The sequence below is a fragment of the Rattus norvegicus genome, chromosome 1 (assembly GCF_036323735.1).
Source record: "Rattus norvegicus strain BN/NHsdMcwi chromosome 1, GRCr8, whole genome shotgun sequence".
In the NCBI taxonomy this organism is placed as follows: Eukaryota; Metazoa; Chordata; class Mammalia; order Rodentia; family Muridae; genus Rattus; species Rattus norvegicus.
Window position 1 is genome coordinate 191,641,970 of NC_086019.1, and position 22,811 is coordinate 191,664,780.

At 51.3% G+C, this 22,811-nt stretch overlaps 3 protein-coding genes across 10 annotated transcripts in view; 1 reads left to right on the forward strand and 2 right to left on the reverse strand.

The window, feature by feature from the left end:
- Cfap119 (cilia and flagella associated protein 119) overlaps positions 1-5,460 on the reverse strand; it is a 19,768-nt gene extending 14,308 nt beyond the window's left edge. Inside the window, exon 1 of the mRNA XM_039091721.1 lies at positions 5,322-5,460. The gene's annotated coding sequence lies outside the window, so the exon portion shown is untranslated. The remainder of the gene's footprint in view (positions 1-5,321) is intronic.
- The window catches only part of Rnf40 (ring finger protein 40), a 16,244-nt gene extending 8,982 nt beyond the window's left edge, over positions 1-7,262 (forward strand). For 2 of the 4 annotated variants that reach the window (XM_006230219.5, XM_039102448.2), the window contains 3 exons: positions 3,051-3,191; positions 3,266-3,367; positions 5,269-7,262. In XM_006230219.5, coding sequence (XP_006230281.1) covers positions 3,051-3,191; positions 3,266-3,367; positions 5,269-5,445 — 420 coding nt within the window. In that variant the 3' untranslated portion in view covers positions 5,446-7,262. 4 annotated transcript variants of the gene reach the window in all.
- Zfp629 (zinc finger protein 629) overlaps positions 6,784-22,811 on the reverse strand; it is a 40,330-nt gene continuing 24,302 nt past the window's right edge. For 2 of the 5 annotated variants that reach the window (XM_039078379.2, XM_039078370.2), the window contains 2 exons: positions 15,191-15,297; positions 6,784-15,056 (listed from right to left, as the gene is read on the reverse strand). In XM_039078379.2, the coding sequence (XP_038934307.1) occupies positions 12,529-15,056; positions 15,191-15,263 (2,601 nt within the window). In that variant the 5' untranslated portion in view covers positions 15,264-15,297 and the 3' untranslated portion in view covers positions 6,784-12,528. Of the gene's footprint in view, positions 15,057-15,190; positions 15,298-17,633; positions 17,774-18,262; positions 19,178-22,811 lie in introns of those variants that run through there. The other 3 variants (XR_010052963.1, XM_006230272.5, NM_001107551.2) reach the window with 3 other exon arrangements.

Sequence of the window (22,811 nt, forward strand, 5' to 3'; positions counted from 1 at the left end):
GTATCATTACCGTATGTTTACTCTGTGTCAAGCCTTGTACTCAGTACTTGGCATGCCTGATCCCACTTGTTTTATTGCTGTGTGCATCCATGTTGTGTGCATGTGTTTATGTGTGTGTGTGCGTGTGCTTTCCCACGAGGATGGGAATGAAGGACAGCGATTGTCATCAGGATGTCTCCTTTACAGTGGCTTCTCTGCCTTAGGGTCTCTGGTTGAACTTGGCGCTTTCCATTTTAGGTAGGTAGGCTAGCTAGTGGATCCCTGGGCTCTGCCCGTCTGCACTGGGCCTCAGACATGCACTGTCAGGCCATGGTGCTTACATGGCTGACAGGATTAGGACTTGGCCTCGGGTCCTCACATTTGCATCACCTGCAGGTGACCCACTGAGTCAACTCAAGAATAATCCTACCAGGGCGTTTTGTGTATGCGGGGGTTGTTTTTGTTCTTATTTATGTGTATGTCAGGTGCCTACAAAGACCAGAAGATAGTGTTACATCTGCTAAAGCTGGAGTTGTAGACGGGTTTAAGCTGCCCTGTCAGTGCTGGGAACCAAATTTGGGTTCTTTGCAAGAGCAGCAAGCACTCTTAATGAGTGAGTGTCCCTCCAGCCCAACAAGAATGATTCGTTAGCTGTTGCACCGTTGAGGAAACTGAAGCTCAGGGGATGTCAGCTGACTTCTCCAGGGAAGAATAAAGCTGCCATTTGGATCCATGTCTTGTTCCAAGTCCTAGGCTGGAGCCACTCACCTAGGCTTGCACGATGGCTCAGCTGGGCAAAGACACTGGCCTCTAAACCTGATGACCCAAGTTCTGTCTCTGGGATCTATTTGGCAGAAGGAGAAAACTAATGCTCACAAGTTACCCTCTGACTTCCGCTGGTGTGGCATGCTATGTGTACCCAGCATATACTCTGAATGAGGTCATTTTAAAAGTCATTGAGTAACTGTCAAATAGAGCTGTGGTCTTTACTATGTAGTTTTCTTTTGTTTGTTTTGTTTTGTTTTTTAATGTGAGTTCTGAGACTCAGGTCCACATGCTTGTAAGGTTATCACTGCCTCAACTGAGCTCTCTCTCTCTTTTTTTTTTCTTTTTTTCGGAGCTGGGGACTGAACCCAGGGCCTTGCGCTTGCTAGGCAAGCGCTCTACCACTGAGCTAAATCCCCAACCCCCTGAGCTCTCTCTTTAGCCCAATAGTTGTTTTCTTTTCTTTTCTTTTCTTTTTTTTTTTTTTTTTTTTTTGGTTCTTTTTTTCGGTGCTGGGGACTGAACCCAGGGCCTTGCGCTTCCTAGGCAAGCGCTCTACCACTGAGCTAAATCCCCAACCCCCCATAGTTGTTTTCTTATGCGCGTGCACAGGTGTGCGTGTGTGCGCTGAAACAGGGTCTCTATTTCACTCTGGCCATCCTAGAGCTCACTGGGTAGAGCAAGCTGGCTTTGTACCACAAGCTTCAAGCTTTCCTGATGCACTCAGAAGCCAAAAAAGGATCAGATCCCCCTTGAACTGGAGTTAGGGATGACTGTGGACTGTCACATGGATGCTAGGAGCTGAAACTAGGTCCTCTGCCAGACCTGCAAGTGTGCTTACCACTGACCACCGAATGATCTCTACCCCATGGGAGCTCTTGGTCCTCTTGCCTCCGGCTCCCGGGTGCTGAGAGTTCCAGTGTTAGTTTAAGCCTAACAAGCATGGCTGAAGATGTAGCTCAGCTAGTAGACTGCTTACATAGCCTGCAGCAAGCTCTGGGTTCAGTCTCTAGCACTGCACAAACGGCATGGCGGTGTAAAATAACTATAAACTTAGTACTTGAGAGGTAATAGGAAGTTCAAGGCCATCCTCAGCTGTAAAGCAGGTCTGAGCCAGTTCATGCTGGAATATGTAGAGGCCTTATCTTATGGGGAAATGGCGAGAGGATTGAGGTGGAAGATTGGCAGTCTGGAGAGAGGGCTCAGGGGCTGGAGCACTGGCTGCTCTTCCAGAGGATCTGGGTTCAATTCCCAGCAACCACATGGTGGCTCACAACTGCCTGTAACTCCAGTTCCAGGGGTCCCAGCACTCTTACACAGACATGAATGCAGACAAAATACCAGTACACATAAAATAAAAAGTAAGTTATTAAAAAGTAATTTAAAAAAAGACATAGCGGATTTACATTGGTTCTATACCTATTGGAGTATTCTGGGGAATATATTCATGTAAACTGTTTTGTGTCCCTGTTACACACGCTGGGCTTTATGCTGACCAACACTGGGTGAGTCCTGCCTCCCCACCAGTAATCCACAAAGAAAATAATGCAGTTGTCTATCGCTTAATCTTTTTTCTTTCTCCTTTCCCTCCCTCCCTCCTCTTCCCTCCCCTCCCCTCCCCTCCTCTCCTCTCCTCTCCTCTCCTCTCCTCTCTGTTTCCTTTCTCTTCTCTTCTCTTTCTCCTCCCCTCCTCTCCCCTCTCCTGCCCTCTCCTCTCTCTCTGTCTTTTGAGACAGTCTCTCTATGTAGTCCTGGCTGTTACAGAGCTCACTCTGTAGACCAGGTTGGCCTTGAAGTAAGATCCTGCCCCTGCCTCCTGAGTGCTGGGATTAAAGACATGCACCATCGCACCAGACTCTGCTGTTTAAAAGACAAATTCTCGCTGTGTTCCAAGTTGGCCTTGAACTCTCAGTGATGCTCCTGCTTCAGCCTCCCAACTGCTAGAATAACAAATACTGACCACTATACCTGGTTCAAACACTGATGAAGGAAACTAAGGCTGTGTGGAAAAAAAGAAATGGCACTCCTTGGAGATGTGACTTTAGAGCCGAGTCCACAGGACAGTGTGCATGTTAGAGGAGTTGATAGCAACAGAGACACCAGCCTGATGGAGGCTCAAAGACCAGAGGGGGCACCGCAGTCAGGAATGAGGAAGCATAGGATAGAGGTGAGGTTGAGGGCCACAGGCAGGGTTAGCTCCAGTACATGCCATTCTGTCATTCAGGATGTTTGACAGAAGCATCAGTGGACTGTGGTTCCCAGGCTTGGGCACAAGGTCCTCTCCTTCCTGTTCCCGCCCACCCCAGGCTGTAGAAGCAGCCCAGTTGGCTGAGGACCTGAAGGTGCAGTTGGAGCACGTGCAGACTCGGCTTCGAGAGATCCAGCCCTGCCTGGCAGAGAGCCGGGCTGCCCGGGAGAAAGAGAGCTTCAACCTCAAGAGAGCTCAGGTGTGTAATGGGGAGGGCTGATGTGTTACCAGTGTGAGACCTGCAGGTCCTTAGCCTGCCTTCTGTTGTTCTAGGAGGACATTTCCCGGCTGCGGCGCAAACTAGAGAAACAGCGGAAAGTAGAAGTTTATGCAGATGCGGATGAGATCCTGCAGGAGGAGATCAAGGAGTACAAGGTGGGATATGACTGGCTGGGGACAGTGGGGTGGTAGTCTCTGTGGCTGGAAATGAAGTAGGGCAGCAGAAAATGCCACTTGTGGAGTCAGACAAGTGCTAAGCATTTGTCGTATGTAAGCCATGTGCAGAGGGATTACACCTGGACCCTGGGACTTTTTAAAGTAATTCTGCCATCTCAGTGATGAGTCAAGGGAACCCAGGGGCCGTCTCCAGAGTCCTGGGGATGGGATGGAGAATTGTGTAGCAACAGGCTTCCTGAAAGGAATTGTCACCAAAGACAGACCCAAAGCTCGAAGAATGGAGGTGAGAGCTTTTGGAACAGGAAAGGCCCCAGGTAGAGCCATTGTGGTTATAGGAGAGAGACAGTTGAGCAGCAGAAGACTCTGAAGGATGTGGGCAGGTTTGGTAGCCTGTGGGCACACAGTAGAGAAGCTGTCATTAGGGAGGTAGAGGAGCGTGTAACGTTTGGGAGTAAACCTGGGTGAGGCCTTATACAAGCTACACACACACTTTACCACCAAGCTGCATCCCCAGCCCCATCAAGGGTCTTTAATCAAGATGGTGGCCAAATGTGGGGCCAGAAGTGGCTGCAGAAGGGGTGGTGTTAGAGCATTGCAGTCGCTGAGTCAGAAACTAATATATAGCTAACCCTATACCCAGAGATGAGAGAGCAGCTAAGGTGACACTAAGGTGGGACTGCGGAGCTCAGGGATGGGCCACACGAGGATAGAATAGGCAGGACAGCAGTGATGTCCAGGGCGGAGATGGAGGAGCTGGGCAGACGTCACTTTGCAGAGCATTAGCTGTGGGTGTTTCTGAGAGTGATGGGAGCCTCTGGGACCCCTTGGGAAGCTGGAAAAGCACTTGAAGCCAAGGTCAACTGCAACAGAATTGGAAGCCACACTGGGCTGTGGTTGCCGTTGAGGGCTTTTGCCATCAGAAGGAACAGGGGACGTTTTTCTCACCTCGGGAATCTCAATCTTTAAGTGACAGGCATTGAGTGAAGCCTGAGGAGTAAGCAAAAGTGCTGATGGGAGGAGTGGGTAAGGAAGGGAGCCAGCCAATCCCTGCCAGATGCTGCTGAGACTCTGTGAACTTGGGGGGAACAAGGGTCTCTGTAGTGGAGAGGGTGGCAGAGTCAGTGATGAGCTATTCCCCCATTGGGCCTTCTCGGGGAAGGCAACAGTGTGGATGGCACTGTCCTGAGAGATTGGGAAACAGTAATCTGGAGGAGTTGAGATGGCTGACTGAGACTCCAGATGGGCCAGACACTTGCCATGCAGTGCTCACCCAAGGTAGTGACTAGAGCCGAATCTGAGGCCTCCTGGTGGCACTGGGGAAAGTGCACAGCAGGGCCTGGGTTCCAGGGGTAGGTCTGACCAAGTCTGCAGAGAGCATGGTTCTCATGCTCTACCCTGTTCAGGAGTGACTGAGCAGGTACAGCAGAAAAGAAGTGACCAGTGGGGATTTCGCCCAAAAAAGCTGATAAGGCAAGAGATGGAGTTCAGGCTGGACCCCTGTCCTTAGGAGAACCTAGACTCTGCTACTTTTCTAGTTTGGGTTTTTTTGTTTTGTTTTGTTTTGTTTTTTGTTTTGTTTTTTTGTTTTGTTTTGTTTTTTGTTTGTTGGTTGGTTGGTTTTGTCTTGTTTTTGAAGATGGTTGTACTGTGTGACCTTGGCTGACCATGGTCACAGTCTTCTGAGTGCTGGGGGCTACAGGCCTAAGTGACTTGGGCTAGTTTGGAATTTTGAAAACTTGGCTCTGAGCCTGGCTCCTGCTCTGCTGGTTCCCACTTCAGAAGTTACGGTCACATTAGAAGCCTCAACCACTTGGTGGGCTTAGACTGGAGTCTGGGGCCTGTCAGAGTTGCTCCAAACTTAATGTGTGTGTTTGGTCTAGGCCCGGCTGACCTGCCCCTGCTGTAACACCCGCAAGAAGGACGCTGTGCTTACCAAGTGCTTCCACGTCTTCTGCTTTGAATGTGTGCGGGGCCGCTATGAGGCCCGCCAGAGGAAGTGTCCCAAGTGCAACGCTGCCTTTGGTGCCCACGACTTCCACCGTGTGTACATCAGCTGAACCTGAAACTCAGGGGACTTTGAAACATCCATATACCCTAGGGGCTGTGCCCCCAGCTCCCCACTCCCCCGGGGGCAATGGCCCCAACCTCCCTTCCAGACTCCATGAGCCCAGCCCCTCTATGCCGAGATGGTTTGGGGCCACTGGTGCATGCAGGAGAGGTGGGACTAACCGAGCTGAGTGCCATCTCCTGAATGTCACATCTGCAGCCTCTGGGACTCCCGGGTTCACAACATCCCACTGTAACCTCGGGAGCTGGCCAGACCTGTTTCTACTGAGAAGGCAGATACATCCTTGCCCCTAAAGGGGATCCCTCCACCAGGAGAGGGCTCACCACAAGCCTGCACAAGCTCAGTAGTGACCAGGGACCACTTGCGTGGCATTGGGTCCTGACCCAGGGAGCCTTTCTTCACCTCCTCAGCCCTCGGCCTGGCAGGGATTTAGCCTTCCAGTGGAGTTTGCTGTACCCTTGTGTAGCTTTTGTGTTAAGAAGGTGCACTCCTGGGTGTCTGCCCTCTTCAGGGACACTCTGCAGTTACGGACACTGCCTGCTCATAGTCTGATTCAGGGTCATCAATTTTTTTTTTTTTTTTTTTTTAGCCAGACACTTTCCAATCTCCTGCTTTTCTCCTAAGCCCACTTTACCCTTCCTCACACATCCTGATGGTCCCTTGAGTACCTGGCCCTAGCCCTGCTTTCTTTCATCCTGGTGGTCTTAATTGTGGAGGTGCAACTTACCAGGAGGGAAGAGACAATCTAGCACTTCCAGTCATTCCAGGTAGAAGAGCTTGGCCTGTCCTCCAGCTAGCCTGCACTGGTACTCCTGAACACTAGAGACAGGACCTAGTGGAGCTGGGAGATGGCGCTGCAGATAGCTACAGGATCTTTTGGACTCACAGCCTCTGCTCTAGAGGCGTCGTGTATGGGCTGCTAATTGTTATGAATAAATACCCAACCCTAGGCTGAGAGAAGCCGGTCCTCTTGGTCTAAACCGAAGTCTAACTGCTACACCTGGCAAGCACGTCCCTGTGTTGGTTGGGAGCTGGACACATTTGAGAGCCCATTCCAGCCCACAGGATAACTACTTGGGTTAGCAGTAGCAAGCAAATCTTCAAGGACACCCCCACCCCCACCTCCTTCACAATGGAAAAGCTTTTGAATATGGGTTGTCTATGCCCTTTCCCTGGCATTGGCCATATGGATAGCAACCTTTGTGGGTTGCATTCTGGGATATGTAGTCCTTTACCTTCCGGGACCAAGTTTCTCTGTTGGCCACATTTCAGTATTACTTGCAGGCTTTACCCACCCCTACTCTGGGAACACACAGACCACGACAACTCAGCAGGGTGGCTTTTCATTGTGCCTGCTTAGGCTATTAGCTGGACCCTTGGAAACCGTTTGCTCAAACGTGGAGTGTTGTCTCTAGGTTCAGAGCGCTGTCGACTCTTCCGGTGGCGCTTTTACAGTAGTCACGCTGGGATTAGCTCCATGACCAGAACTAAGCGAGGGTGAGGTGGGCGTAGGAGCAGCAGTCATAGCCATGGTTGTAGCCTCAGGCTTAGCAACAGCCATACCTTCTCTAGGCTCTTCAACCTTTTCCGAAGTCTTTCCTTCGTGAGGACTCCGGGCCCTTTCGGCTATCTGACTGCGCCTGGTTTCAGTGGGGTCGCAGTGGCCGAACCAAGTTGGACTGGAGACAGATATGCGGGCTACGGTGACCTCCGGCGTGCAGCTGGCAGCGATGGGAACGCTCGCGGAACCACGAGTAGCAGCAGGAGATGACATTGGGCCACCATGAAGGCCACCCCGGCTGGAGTGCTGGGGTGGGAAAGGTGGGGGAAACGCAGGATATTGCATCATAGAGACCAAACCTAGAGCTAGAAGAACTGAGCTAGTAGTCTTAAGGGGCCTGAGCCCTGGGGTATCACCTCTCTCTCCCAGCATGATCTAAGTAATGGACACCATTCCCTCAGAGGGGAGTCCTCAAATAGATGGGTTAGGGGTACTCAAAGTTTCATGTGGGGTGGTAACTTCCAACATAAAGCCTTTTCCTCATGTCAAGCTCAAGTTGAATGGGCATCCCTGTGCCTGGAACAGTATTGCCATCTTGGCAGGGCCATGAAAACAAACCATCAGTCTGTCAAACTGGTGTAGATCGGTCTTAAAAGACTCAAGCTTTTTTCTCTCAAGTCAGAGATCCTGAGTCAGAACCTCCCCTGGCCAGCTCCAAGCAAGTGGCTTCGGTATTGGATATGATCCTATTTCAGCCGGAGCTAAGGCAACTGCCTCTGAGAGCAGTTGATGGGGACTATTCTCAGAACTTACCCAAGCCTTTGGTGCTATACTCCTGGTCTTTTCATCGTGCTCACTGCCTTCTGATCTCTTCCTTCAACCCTAACCAGACTTCCCTTTGCACTTTGCCTTTCTCTGAGGTGTCTATCAAGAGCCAACAGCATAGGTTGGCTGTACCTACAGTTCCTTCCCAAGCTCCAGGCCTGAAACCCACTGTTTAAGGAGTATGAGGGATGCTCCCTTCCCCTCTCACTAAGGAGTATGAGGGATGCTCGCTCTCCCCCGACTCCTCACAGCACTAACCCTCCTCAGGCTTTGGCCTCTGCTCTGTAGCTGCATCTCCATCCATTGGTTCTCAACCTTTCTAATGCTAAGACACTTTAATGCAATTCCTCCTGCTGTGGTGACCCCAACCATAAAATTACTTTGTTGCTACTTCATAACTGTAATTTTGTTACTGTTATGTATCTATTTTCCCATGATCTTAGGCAGTCCCTGTGAAATTTGAGCCCCAGACTGCTCTGCGTCAATCCCTAACTGTTTGAACCTCTATCCCCACCCCACTCCTGACTTCCATCTAGAGGATCCCTCCTTCTTGAGGCCCAATGCCCTGTAGTTAGTTCCAACTGTCATCCAACCTACTTTAACAGTCATGGCCTCTGGCCTTTAAATCAGGTATTGCTCTGGTCCCCCTCTCATTGGAGTTCCTTAGTGTTCTCAGGACTCGGGACCCAGGAACATGAAATGGCAATTACCCCTCCCCACCACACCCACCCATATTCCTGGAACAGAAAGGGAAAGAATGACAGCTTATTCTGGGATTTGGGATAGAGGTACAATAAAGTCCAAGGGAGGACAGGAGGAATGGCTGGTGAACATGGCCTTAAGAGCCCTGACTGCTCTTCCAAAGGACATGGGTCCAATTCCCAGCACACAATGGCAACTAACAACCATTTGTAATTCTAGTTCTAGGGGATCTGACGCCCTCTTCAGGCCTCTGCAGGTGCTGCCTGTGCACGATGCCCAAGCACATGCAAATAGAACACACGTGCACACTATTTATGCATCCACCTTTCTGCCTTCACCAGAGTCCTTAAGAGACAGGCTGTGGCTAGTGTTGATCAAGGCAGCCACTCGATGGCCATGACCAGACTCAGAAGACAGACAGTGCTGAAGCCAGCCGGGCGTGAGGGCTTCCTTTTAGTAGTCCCAACCACAAGAAGAAAAGGCATGGCCGGTGTGAGGTGGCCCAAAGATCTCCAGGTCACTCTAACTTTTCGCCATGACTTACTTGTGGGTCTTAGGTAAATGGCTGCACTTTGTAGAGCCCCAGCCTGCCCCATGGCAAGAACCTTTGGGCTATCCTGGGGATGGGACAACAAGCCAGGGTACCACTCAAAGAGGACAGGTTGCAGGAGAGGCTGAGCTAGACCCAGGATCCATGAGAACTCAGAGAGGTAGCTGCCAGCTCTGAGGATGAGGACCTGGGAGCTCTCCCTGTGTTACAGGGGAGGTTGTGGGTGTTGTAGCCAGAGAAGCTGCCAAAGAGGTTGCAAAGCTGGGCCCAAGTTAACCAGGACTAGAGCCCCGAGGCAGCCATGCAGTTTACCAGACCTCTCTCACAGGGACTGAATGTTAAAGTTCTATAAACCTGTCAACCTTCTACAAGCAAACACTGGACAGGAAGCATAAGGCCCCTGGGGAAAGGCAAATGGGACAATACTGAGCTTTTGGGGTCCCATGGGCCCTAGTTCTGGAAGTGAACAACTTTGCTGTTGGCTGAACAAGGAGATAAAAAGTAATAACACCTAGGAAATCGTATTCCCTTTATTCTCCAACTATTCAACATGACCACAGGTGACACAACACTGTTACTGACACACAACACTCAAAATGGGACTTCCCTTCACTCCATGGGGACAAGTGAGGTGAGCGTGGCTTCCTTTGTGGGGGCTAAGACTTCTGGGAGCCACCCACTTCAGACTAGGGTGGGGTAGTCAGGATGGTTTCAAATCCTCACCCCGATTCACGATTCACACCCAGTACTTTACGAGTTACTGTCTGCATTCAACATCAGTTCTAAGTCTCACCTTAAGTGCAGATCAGCTCCACCCCTCTCCTATGTTTGCACTCCTTTGCCTACGGGTGCTGGGCTCTTCCCCAAGGGCACTTCTGAGGGCTCTAGGTCTGGTACAAAGTTGACTCCATTGTGCCTTCCAGACTTAATTCTGGTGGACCTTTTCCTGAGCCAGTTAGGTCGTCCTGTGGTGTAGCTGGAACTGAGAGGGTTGACCAAGAGAACAGGTCTCCCCACAAGGTTTCTGCTCTGCCCCCCTTTCTACAAGGAAGCCCAGGAACCTATCTACATGGTCCATTCAGTACTGGAGTCGAGCATAGCCCCACTGTCTCCAGAACAGGTGAGCATCCTATTACATAAGCTACATCTTAGTCTTCCATAGTCTACAGTCAGCCATGACTACACTGACCACCTGCCCTCCAGCACTCTTCCGATGACAGAGGTTCAGATCTGTGTCTGAGGGAATCTGTTCCTAGTTTTACAAAGGATTTCTCTCTAGTTTCTGCTACCGTCTTAGAAGGGAACAAATCAGCTTATACTTAGGGGAGTATCTACTCCATATCATAGGGATATCCCCTTTATCAACATTTCTGTCAGTAGACAAACAGGCTCCTCCCAGTCTCCTTGGTGCTCCCCTGCCTGGCACTTAGGACTCTAGCAAGGCTGTCTCTGTAATTGTCTAAGACCTGCCTTTTCTCTCTCCCCAGTATTTTTTTTTCTCCCAGTATTCTACATTTTGGTCCTTTAAATTTTGCGGGTCATCCCTTTGGGGACAGGATAGCTGAAGGGTGATGGGTCTCTGCCTTTTGAACTTTTAGGTAAGAGAATTAGAGGTCTGCTCCCCAGCTTTGTAGGAATCCAGGTCAAGTCTGGGCACAGGATTCCTAAAGGGCCATATGTATCACTTGGAGTCTCCATCTTGCTTCTTTGGACGGTGAGTTGCTAATGCCAGCACCAGGCTGAGGACATTCCCTTTGCCACCCAAGTACCACGGAAAGTCCTCCCCATCTCTAAGGGTCTTTGTTACTTTGTTTCTCACCCCAGTTCTTCAACACTTGATACAGCCAGACTCTCTGCTCCATCACACAGCTCCAGTCACATGAGCAGGTTTGGCTGCATTAATGAAGCGTCCATCCTGTAGTGTCTGAGGAGGAGATGGGCCTGCTAGGAGAGTGTTTCTTATATTTCCCTTCACAAGTTTCTGGCTAAGGAGAGAGAGGCCAAAGGGTGGAATCGGTCCCTTTCTGGAGCCAAAAATCAAATTTGGCCACCACACTTCAGGGACATCCAAGTACTGGGGATGAAGGTGTCAAGTATCCATTGCCTCTCCAGGAACCCGGGTCCAGTCTCTGCTGTGTCAGGACGTCTACCACGTGCAGCCTGGCTTGTCCTGCCGGCAGCCTTACACCAAGTTCCCACCAAAGGCTGAGGTTTAAGTCAAGTGCTGGTAAATCAAAGCTGTCTCTACTGTTGTCTTGCCGTCCCTCATCACCCACAAGTGGCTCTCATGGACTTGTAGGCATCTAGGGAGGACAAGCACATACAAGCCTTGAATTTCTGAAGGAATTTATTCTTTGGAAGTTGACTAGCAGCGAGTGGCTCTCTCCACTGAGGACAGAATCTGAGGGAACGGGTTGCCACTGCAGTAAGACTTGTGGCAGTTAGCTTCCAGGTAAAACCTGTGAGACCTGAGAATGTGGCAGAGGCCCCTTGCAACCCCAGAGGCCTCTCAGAGTAGACATTTCCAGCTGGGCTGGAGAAAGGCTGGTCCTGCCTGTCTGAGGATACGAACAGCACGACCTGGGATGTGCTTGCACTTGGAGTTTAACAAGCTCCCGGGAACGAGGAGAAACTGACACTGGCTTCCATCTGCGGCCTCTCCACCCTGGTTTGCTTCCCTTCAAACAAATGGAACTTCCCTAATGTCTGAGGTGGTTTCTCTGCATGTACTCAGTATCCTTACACTTGAGGGTTTGAAACACCCCAAACTCCAGCCTTTAAAATGGCTTGTCATTTCTGTTTCTTTCCCACTTGGGGAATCTTACTGATAAGGGACCCCCAGTCTTCCTTCCCCTAGTACATACAATTTACCTAAGATTGGCCTTATACCCCCACCAAAAACCCCCAGTGCGACAAGACACCTTTTTTCATCGTCTCATCTTTGAGTTTGGAAGCGCCTGGTCTTTCCTCCCCATTTTTCTTCTTATTCTAGTTCTTCAGCTTTCCTCTACTGTATGGCTTCCCTCTGAGCACTTTTCCTGTCACAGGAGGGAATACTGACTGGGAAGACTGTTTCCTCTGTCATCTGAGGGTCACCTCACAAGTCAGTGCCCAGCTGTAGAGCTGTATTCCCCATTCCTCCCCCACCCACGGATTCTGATAAGGGTTTGATACAGTTTTATGGGGTTGTCTAGAGACGTTAGAACCTCTTTCTACATTTAATAGGGCTTTTACCCACTATGGTTTATAAGATTTCTCTGCTACAGACTTAAAGGGCTTTTTTCCTACATATATAGGGCTTATAACCCAGCAGTTTTTCTCTACGGCTTGTAAGTGGTTCTCACCCACAATCTCTTAGGCTTCTCCTCACGGATGCAAACTCACTATTTCTTCCCAGGGTTCTTGACCCTCTACTTCTCTATGATCTGGTGGGGCTGGCCTCCTTTTCCCCATAATTTATCAGGAGAGAGTGGTCCCTGGTCGCCAGACCTACTTCACAGGGAGACACCGGGGTGACAGCTCCTATGGAGAAGGAGTGTTGCAACTTCCGTGAAGCCATCTCCACACTCAGGGCACAGATAGGGCTTTTTCTCCAAAACAGTTTTGGGACTTTCCTCTTCCCTGTGGCTGCTGCTCTTTGGGGGGGTAGAGGCTTCTCCCTCAACTTCCTGGTTTGTAGACAGGGAGGCTGACTCTGAAGGGGGATCCTCAGGAGTGGGGGCCCTTTCGTGAGTGTGGGTTTCCTGGTGTCGTGTAAGAGCTAGTCGATCAAGGAAGGAGGCCCCACAGTCAGAGCAGCTGTAGGGTCTGGCTCCCAGGGGACTCCTGAGATGCTCTAACAGGACTGAAGAGCTCTTCCCCAGCTCAGAGCTCTTCTGGGATTTCCCACCCGCATGGACTTTCTGGTGCTGCAGCAGCTCAGAGCTGAGGCCAAAGCTTTTTTTGCATTCTGGGCATTTAAAGGGCTTTGCGTTTAGGAAGGGGCTGGGTCCTGCGGCTTCCCCACGGCCGATCCTACACTCGGGAAAGAGAAAGGGCTTTTCATTCCCATGGGTGAGCTGATGTTGCAGGAGCACAGCCCTGTCAAGGAAGCTTTCTCCACAGTGGGAACAAACATAGCACTTAGAAGAGGGTTGACCTAGCCTTTGGCCCAAGCCCTCCTGACCCTCAGGCACCTTCGAGGGCTGTCCTGGGGGGTCAGCTCTGCTCTCCGAAGCACCTGGGAGTGAATTGCCTCCAAAGGGGAGCCTGGAGGGGCGGAACTGTTGAGGCTTGGGGGCTGGGTGTGCTATGAGGCCGTCTGCATTTTTGTAGGGGTTTTCTCCAACATGAATCCTCTGGTGCTGCATGAAGATGCCTTCATCATTGAAGCCCTTTCCACAGACCAGACACTTGTGGGGTTTGGCTCCCGGTGGTGGAGTCATCAGGGCAGGATCTCCAAGCCCTAGCAAGCCGTCACCCTGAGCTCTCCGGGCAGGTGTCTTGCCTCTCTCATGAATCACGCGGTGCTGCTCCAGCTCTTGAGCCTCCAGGAAGGCCTTGCCGCAGTCGGAGCACACGAAGAGGTTCTCGTCCATGTGTGTGCGGACGTGCGTGATGAGGTTGGAGCTCTGGCTGAAGCTCTTGCCGCACTCTGGACACTTGTAGGGCTTCTCACCCGTGTGCGTGCGGCGGTGCTGGATGAGGTGAGAGCTGCGGATGAAGCTCTTGCCACAGTCAGAGCACTTATAGGGCTTCTCACCGGTGTGGATACGTTGGTGGCGGATCAGGGTGGAGCTCATGATGAAGCTTTTGCCGCAGTCAGCACAGATGTATGGCCTCTCCCCACGGTGGATGCGCTGGTGGTTGATGAGGTTAGAGCTGACACTGAAGCTCTTGCCGCACTCGGGGCACTTATAGGGCCTCTCACCTGTGTGCGTGCGCTGATGACGCAGCAGTGTGGCACTCAGTGTGAAGGTCTTGCCACAGACCGGGCACTTGAAGGGGTCCTCGCGTAAGTGTGTCCGCTGGTGCTTGATGAGCGTAGAGCTGTGGCCAAAACTCTTGCCACACTCCAGACACTCATAGGGCTTCTCCCCAGTGTGCGTACGCTGGTGCTGCGTCAGCTCTGAGCTCTGGATGAAGCTCTTGCCACACTCAGTGCAGCGATAGGGCTTCTCTCCCGCGTGGATCTTCTGGTGTTTGAGCAGGTTGTGATTCTGGCCAAAGCGCTTTCCACACTCCGGGCATTTGTAGGGCTTTTCACCCGTGTGCGTGGCCTGGTGCTGGATGAGGTCCGAGCTGCGGTAGAAAGCACGGCGGCACTCGCCACACTTGTAGGGCTTCTCGCCAGTGTGGGACCGCTGGTGCTTGATGAGGTTGGTGCTTTGTGTGAAGGCTTTCTCGCACTCAGTGCACTTGTAGGGCTTCTCACCCGTGTGTGTGCGCTGGTGCTGTACTAGATTAGAGCTCCAGCTGAAGCACTTGCCACAGTCAGGGCACTTGTAGGGCTTCTCACCCGTGTGTGTGCGCTGGTGCTGTACCAGGTGTGAGCTCTGCGTGAAGCTCTTGCCGCACTCTGAGCACGTGTTGGGCCGCTCACCCGTGTGGATTCGCTGGTGCCGCAGCAGTTTGGACCACTGGCTAAAGCTCTTGCCACACTCGTTGCAGATGTATGGCTTCTCAGCCCCAGATGGGCGTCCCTGCACCAGCTCTCGCAGGCTGGGTTCACTGGCAGTGACTGCTGGTGTGCTGTTCCAGGTGGTGAAGGTCCCCCACTGCCAACTGGTCTCCTTGGTCCACTCTGATGGGGAAGGGACTACCTCAGGGGCTGATGGGTCCATAGGGGTCTGGTGATCTAAGGAGCTGGAAGAACCCAGTGGGGTTGGGGAGTCCTGAGGGGCTGAGGCATCCTGGGAGGGGCTCTCCAGGGGCATCTCTGATGGGTCCTTGGATTCTGGACTCTGAGCTGGATCTCCCAAGATGATCTCCTCCCCAGAACTTTCCTGCTGAGGGCTCTCCTCTTCGTTCCCACTTTCAGCACCTACAGACAGAAAGGGAATCTCCAGCCCCAATCTCCTTTCAGAACATAGGGTCTGGTCTCTCTTCCCTCCCCTGTGACTGCCCAGTGTTTGGGTCCCTCCCTGAGCCGAAGCCACAGTCCCCTCTACCCCTCACCTCTGTGAACATTGTTCCGGCTCTCTTCAGGACCCTGCAGATCTGGGCCCCACAGCACGGTCTCAGGCTCCATCCCAGAGCTCCGGACTCTGAAGGTTCCAGGGTCTCTGGTGGGGAGAGATGGGTATACAATGCCACTTGGTTTTGTGCTTTTACTTCCACTTGTGTGACTCTCGGGGACCTGCCACTCACCTCTCTGGCATCATTTCTCTCTGAGCCCCTTGACCCCAAAGGCCTGCTTCCAAATACTGCAAATCTTAAAATCTTAAAGATTGCAATGAAGCAACTCAGTGCATGTAGAGTCAATTAAAACACATCAGTCATAACCCTGAGTACCTACACTGCAGGCTGGAGCACTATCCAACATTCAGAGGGGAGGCAGGCTTTCACCCCACACATCTGATGCCCAGAGGCTTGGAAAGGTGCTATTTTGCAAATCAGAGGAAGCTCATTAAGACTCCAATTTTCTTCCTTTATGGGACTGCTAATTGAGAGCAATAAACTTTTCCCTTATGAGCCCCAGAGAGAACTGAGACTGACGATTTTTAAAGGGTTAAAAAAAAAAAAGTTTCCCCGAAGGGACAGCTCCTCAAAAAGACTGGAGGCACTTTGCCATTATCCAAGCAGAGAAAGAGGCTTGCCTATGGGTGGGAAGGGGAGTCTGAAGTCAGGGACTCCACCAGGAGACCAAGGCAAAGGAGAAGGAATGGATAAGGGAGGCCTGACTTGGTGGCATACTTGGGAGATACAAACCAGAGAATCAGAAGTTCAAGGTTAGTCCCAGCTACATGAGACCTTGTCTCAAACAAAATGAAGGAGAAAGGAGGGGAGGGACGCAAGAGTGTGGGAACACAGGGTGACTACCAGGTGTCTTCTTTTTTCCACTGCCTTGGGAGACTCGGGAGTCAGTTGTCCATTTTACAGATTAGTAAGTGGACACTGGGGGAGATATCTCCAAGGCCCCAAAGTGGGAAGTAACAGAGTTAAGACCACAAATTCAGTGCTCTGTGTTTGGCTTGCCCTGTGGCATGGAGTGACCTTGAGAGTCACATGAGACTCATACTTGTGGGCTCGTGGCAGGAGAGTAGTAGGAAAGTTCAGACAGCCTGAGAATGAGCTGGGGATGTTCAGGGAAGCCCGATTCCCTCCATTGTAAAAGTCTAAAAGTCGGACCCGGTGAGGAAGTCTGAGAAGCTATGCCTCTGAGCTCTGGGTACCCATGTCCCCAAGGCCATCCAGACCCCCTGGGACGCATCCTTCCACCTTAGTCTTTCTGTTAATGGGCCATCACACGCCTAGGACAGGTACCCAGTAAAAACTTCGCTGGATGACAAAATAACCTAGACACCCCTTGCTCCCGGAACGCCTATCTGGTTCAATGTCTTTTAAGATCAGTTTGCAAATCAATGTCAGAAAAGGAACTCAGAGTGAGCCCCCAGGGAAAGGAATCATATCTGTCACTCAAAATCCCCGGGGTGATTCCCAGGAGAGGGAACAGGTCCACAGGAGCAAACTGCAGGAGGGCACTCACATCTAACTAACGGAATCCCTAGAATAGTCTGCCCTTGGGGTGACAGTGTGCATAGTACTTTGTGCACAAGGACGAAAGAGAGGGCAAAGCTCACCAGGAGGCAGCTGGGGTGTGAAGCAGGTAGAGCTGCTGACCACCGCTAATGCAGCAGACACATAAGTTAGAGTAAAGAAAGAAAATAAATTTCACCTTCACAGCCATCCCCATCTCTTAAGTGTTTTTAGGGGAGATGGGAGCCACTGGAGGGGAGAAAGATACCCTGCTGAGCTGATGGGAGACAGGTAGGAGCTTAGATACTGGGACTGAGAAACTTAAGGGCCTACCGTAGAAGGGAAAGAGTTAATAACAAGGCCACATGCAAGTAGCAAAGACTGGGAGGTGACTACTACTGGGAACCAGCCCAGGCCCAAGAGCGCCAGCCTCTCGCCCCGGACGACCCCCAGAAGACCGAGGCGGGAAGGGCGACCCGAGGCGGCTGCCTTCCGCGGAGGTGCGCGCGGCCCAGGGTGACCCTGACCAGGAGGCAGCGAGACCGCCCTCGACGCCGCCCCCCGCACCGGAGCGGACCAGGGCTAGAGCGCCTCCGGGCGGGAGCACCCACCCTGTTCCCGGCTCCCAAAGCTCAGCCGGACCGCCGGCGTTCCCTCCCCACAGCGGACGCCCAGGCTGCCCCGCACCCGGAGAGCGGCGGCCGCCTCGCCGCCCCCGGCCAGACTCACTCTCTGGGCGCGCGCGTCTCCCCTCCCCCACGGCGGCCCTCGCGCGGTTCCCACAATCCCCCGGCCGCCGCCCCCCGCCGCCCCGGGCCCGGTCTGCGCCCCTCGCCCGTCGCCGCCTCCTTGGCCCTATTGTTCCCCGGCGGCTGTCCCGGGCCTCCAGGCCACCCCGGGAACCCAGGCGGCCCCAACTCACGGCTGTGGGGTCTGGGAAAAGCCGAAAGGCAGAGGCCAGCCCCAGGGGACTTAACCCCTTAAGTGCCCTGCCTCGGGGGACGGACTGGATGCCGGGAACTCTAGGGTCCTCCTCAAGGGGTGATTCCAGGCTGAGGACCCGGGGACCAGTTCAGGGTGACTGGGACGGAGCAGGAAGTGACCCCAGCTTCCCGGGCCCCTCTAGCCTGGAGTCAGAACATCAGCTCTATGGGATTTAACCCTTTGCCTCCCACAGCCTGGGAAAAAAAATGGGGGGTGGGTATGGAAGGAAGGTGGCGGCTGATGACGCCCCTCTCCCTGTGTCTAGTGGTATCACGGAAGATCAGCTTTTGGGGGAGCTCAGAGGCCGGCGAAGATCTCCGGATTTCTGGCCATACTCTTTCTCCAAAGGCTCTGCCAGCCGACTAGTTAAGCTGATCTCAGATTCGGCCGCCGCGGGTCCCCTGAGACCCGCCTTTGTTTGGACTCACCCTGGATTGGGGCTGGTTTGCCTGGGTTGGTGACCAGGAGGTGGAAGCAAAGGTTGGGTGGGCCGACCTAGCGGTAAGAGCAGATGCTGATACGCCAGACAAGGCTACCTTGGGCTACCTACGTGACCCTCTTACCTACCTCTCATCCCCACCTGCCTGGTCTCCTTGCAGGAAGAAACTGATGTCCTGGGTGGCAGCAGAAAAGCCAATGTAGGGTTCCTGGCCAAGGCAACATTATTCCCATCATCTCGGGGTAAGGTACACAATTCACTGCAGGGCGATCTTTCCAAAAACTTAGGGAGCCAGAAGTAGTGTCGAATTGCTGCAATTCCATGGCTTGGGAGGCAGCCGCAGGAGGATCAGAAGATTCGAAATAGTCGTGGCCCACATAGCTCCAAGCTAGCCAGGGCTACCTAGTGAGACCCTGTTTCTAAATAAACAAGGAACCTCGCAGGGCTCCCAAACCTTTCCAGCTTGTCTCACATTTTCTCCTCACCACAATCCTGAGAGAGGACACTGAATCACCCCCATTTTACAGGCAAAGGCAATCAAGACATGAAATGTGAGATAAAATGTGACGCCGCATTTTTAAATGATCCCAGATGTGAGGAGACCAGAGTTGAACAACAATTGAACATTCTACTGTCAAAAAGTTCAATAGTAGCTAAGCTCTATCTGTAGTCTGTAGCCATTAGTAGGCTGAGGCAGGAGAATCAAGAGTTGGAGTTCAAGATCAGCCTGGGATGCACAATAGAACCGGTTTCAAACCATAAATAAACAAATAAACAAATAAGTTCCAAGCCTGGGTTGCACAATAGGACCCGCTTCAAACCAGAAACAAATGAATAAATCAGTTTCAAACCCCGTATGGGAGTGCATAGCTGGGAGACTAGCTAGCACTCTGGAGGCTGACACAGGAGAAACACCAAGAAGTAAGACCAACCTAGGGGAACATATATCAGGGTGGGCCAAACCCGCCTCCCCCACATATGTAACAGATGTGTAGCTGGGTCTTCATGTGGGTCCTCCACAACTGGAGCAGGGACTGTCTGTAAAGCTTTTGCCAACCTGTAGCTCTCATTCCCCTACCTGGGCTGCCTTGCCTTAGTGGGAGAGGAAGCACCAGTGCTTGATGTTCCCGGGAGGGGAGGGAACGGGGGGGGGGGCCCGGGAGAGGGGGCACACAGTGTGGAGGGAACAGGGAAGCAGGATAGGGGCAGGACTGGGGTGGGGGCAGCAATCAGGATGAAAAATGAATAAATAAATTTATGAGGGAAAAAGACAACCTAGGCTATACAGTGAGGCTACACTGTGTTAAAATGAATATTGTTGGGGCTGGGGATTTAGCTCAGTGGTAGAGCGCTTACCTAGGAAGCGCAAGGCCCTGGGTTCGGTCTCCAGCTCCGAAAAAAAAGAACCAAAAAAAAAAAAAAAGAATATTGTCTTGTGATCGTGAATAACACGTTCAAAATGTAAAGACTGCTGTACTTGACGAATCCATGAGAAAATTGCTTTGGTTTGTAAACTGCTAGTTTGTGAAATGTACCCTGACAGCAAACTTGCCCAAGATAGGGACTTCCCTAAACAGTTGAGCTAATCTTAAGAAATGCCTCTATTGTCCTTGCAAGACAATGGGCCCTGGGAACTAACCACTAGTTTTGCTTTAAAAAAAACAAAAAACAAAAAACCAAAACTGCTCAACTGCTCACTCACTGGAGAAAACTGCAGCACCTGCGGGATATCTGTTGACGGAGTTAGGCCCTGCTTCCACAAAGGCAGGATGTGAATTAACTCCCTAACCCTGAGCCCCCAAAGGCTATAACTCTGTAACTATGTGGCTTCTTCCTTTTTAAATAAATTCTGGATTAACAATAAATATGGGCCATAGGCAGAAAATTCTGAGTTTCTGGTATAGTCTGGCAGTAATTTTAAGCCTCTTACTTATTAAAAAAAAAAAAAAGAAGAAGAAGAAGTTAGGTGGCTGGAGAGATGGCACAGTGGGTAAGAGCACTGACTGAGGGGATTGGGGATTTAGCTCAGTGGTAGAGCGCTTGCCTAGCAAGCGCAAGGCCCTGGGTTCGGTCCCCAGCTCCGAAAAAAAGAAAAGGGAAAAAAAAAAAAAAAGAGCACTGACTGCTCTTCCAGAGGTTCTGAGTTCAAATCCCAGCACCCACATGGTGGCTCACAACCATCTGTAATGGGATCTGATGCCCTCTTCTGGTTTCTGAAGACAGCTACAGTGTACTTATATACATAAAAATAAATTATTTTAAAAAAATTACTGGCTGATGAATCTCTGAAAGACCCCAGACTCACAATAGACTGTATGTGTATGTGTTGAGTACATGTACATGTACATATACACATGTGTGTATGTGCCACATACAAAGAAATCATATGAAGCTGGAAAAGACTATCTGACCAGGGTGGTGACAGGAATGCTAAGGCTGGAACAACCTAGTGTCAGAATACATTCTCAAGGTGTCTGGGGTTAGAGTGTGGCTTCAGACTTCCCAGTGCCAGCTCCCTTAACCTGCCTTCCCTTTAGTCTCTAGGTTATTTCAGCTTCTGGTAGTTCCCTTAACTCCTCCCACACAGTCAGGTCTTTGCAGGCCTTGGTCCCCTACTTCCTTGGTTCCTCATACCCTGTGGCAGGGAACTTAAAAACTATGCCGTCTCTTTTTACAAATTGCTCTACATATGTGCTAGTCTAGTCGTCTTTGCTTGAGCAAGTGTTTGTCTTTTGTGTTCTGTGTGTTCCCTGCTGTGTCCCCCAGGGGCCCAAAGCAATTGTAGCCTGTACTCAATTTGTTGGGCAGACTGCAAAAGCTGGGCCCAGCCCTGGGGCAGGGAGAACCAGAGTAGCTGCTGGCTGGAGGTGCAGAACAGAGGCTAATTAGGCCGCTGAGCTTCTGCTTGTTTGCTTTCCGTTTTTTTCGAGTTAATTGCTACTTTCAACAATTAGTACATAAAAACCAGGCGTAGTATTTGCACCTTTAGTCTCAGCAAAAGCAGGAAACTGAGGCAGGAGAATCACTTGAGTCTAGAAGTTTGAGACCACTTTGGGCAATAAGTATGGGCAATACTTATGGTAATAAGACGATCTCAAAAGAGTCACATCCGAATTCCCTGCTTCGATGAGGAATCCAAAGACTGTACCTGAATGAAAATGAGGAAATGTCCTTTCCAATATGGCTGAGGAGAAGGTTTTTATTATAGAGATGAGGCAGAGTATAGCCAGAGTCATCAGGAGGAGTCCAGAGCAGGGAGAGAAAGCAGTAGACTAAATAAGGCCAGTAGACTGAACTGGGTCATGGGGGGGGGGGGGAGCAAGAGATGAAGAGAGGGAGCAAGAGATCAAAGAGATCCAAGAGGACAAGGACAGCCTGTGGCTGAAAGCTGGGGAGGGTGGGGAGGGAACCCCAGGCTGCAGGAGTTTAGGGTAGGCAGGAGGAAAGCAGAGGGGAGCCGCAGTGAGTGAATATGGTCTGGGACCCGACAATGGCAATATATTCAATACGCTCACTTGTCACACACCGGCTGGAGACAGGCAGAAGCTTCCTTCCTTACAAGGCGCCCCAGCCCTGTTGCTCCTGTTCAGTCCTGAAGCTGAGTCACGGTCACTCATGAATGCTCTTCCTGCTGACTTAACCATAGAGGAGCTTTCTTTCATCCTTCATCTGGGCCCCCCAAGCTCACAGTAAGAAATACAAGGGCTGTGAGATGTATCTTCTGATACCCTTATGTTTTGTTTACTTCTTTAGGCTTTTGAAATAGGATCCCATTCAGTATCTGTGGCTTGACTGGCCTTGAATTAATGGAGACCAGACTGACCTCAAAGTCACAGGGAGCCACCTGCCTCTTCCTCGTAAGTGCTGGAATTAAAGGCACATGCCACCATGCCTGGCCACAGTTATACTTGTTAACTACTTACTGTGTGTTGGTGCTGTTTGACCTCCAACAACAACAGCTGCCTGCCAACGTCCTGATAAGAAGCCAGTGGCGCACAATGCAACTGGACTGAACCCTCGGGGCCCCCATGGTTCCAACCCATCATTCTTGGATGGGTTCAGCTGTGTCTGGGCTTGCACAGTGGATCCTATGTGTGTTCCTACTCTTGATCCAGAACTCAGGGCAAGGCACTGGAGAGGGCAAAAAAAGTCCACCAGGCCAAACCTTTCCCCAGGGATAGTGAGGAATGAGTGGTCCTGCTCTTACGGAGGCAGGCGATGCACTGACCATATACAAAACGGTGATGTCTCCTTGCCTGTGGGCAGCTGGTATGGTACCTGTGTATGGCCCTGGCAGGGGAACTTTGGGAAGGATAAGGTGACTCTTCCCTATACCTTTTATGAACAAACCCCTGGCCATGTTTCAGAAATGATTTACCATTCTTCCACAGGGCCCCTCAATACTGAAGCTCATGCCCAAGTGCAGGACTTGGGGTACCTGAGTGAACCTGATCCATGTCTCTGCACTGTGAGCCCACAGATTTTACTGCCTGTTCTTGGGAGAAGGATTGAACCTTAGTAGCTAAGGGTTGGGCAGCTCAATGACATAGTGCTAGTCTGAGCATGTAGCAAGAATTAGTTTTCTTTCCCAGAAAAGCGCTCTGCAGTAGGAATTTACAGACCTTGGCCTGTGAGCAGAAAAGCAGGAACCCTCTGTTCCTCTGAAGTAGGCACCAT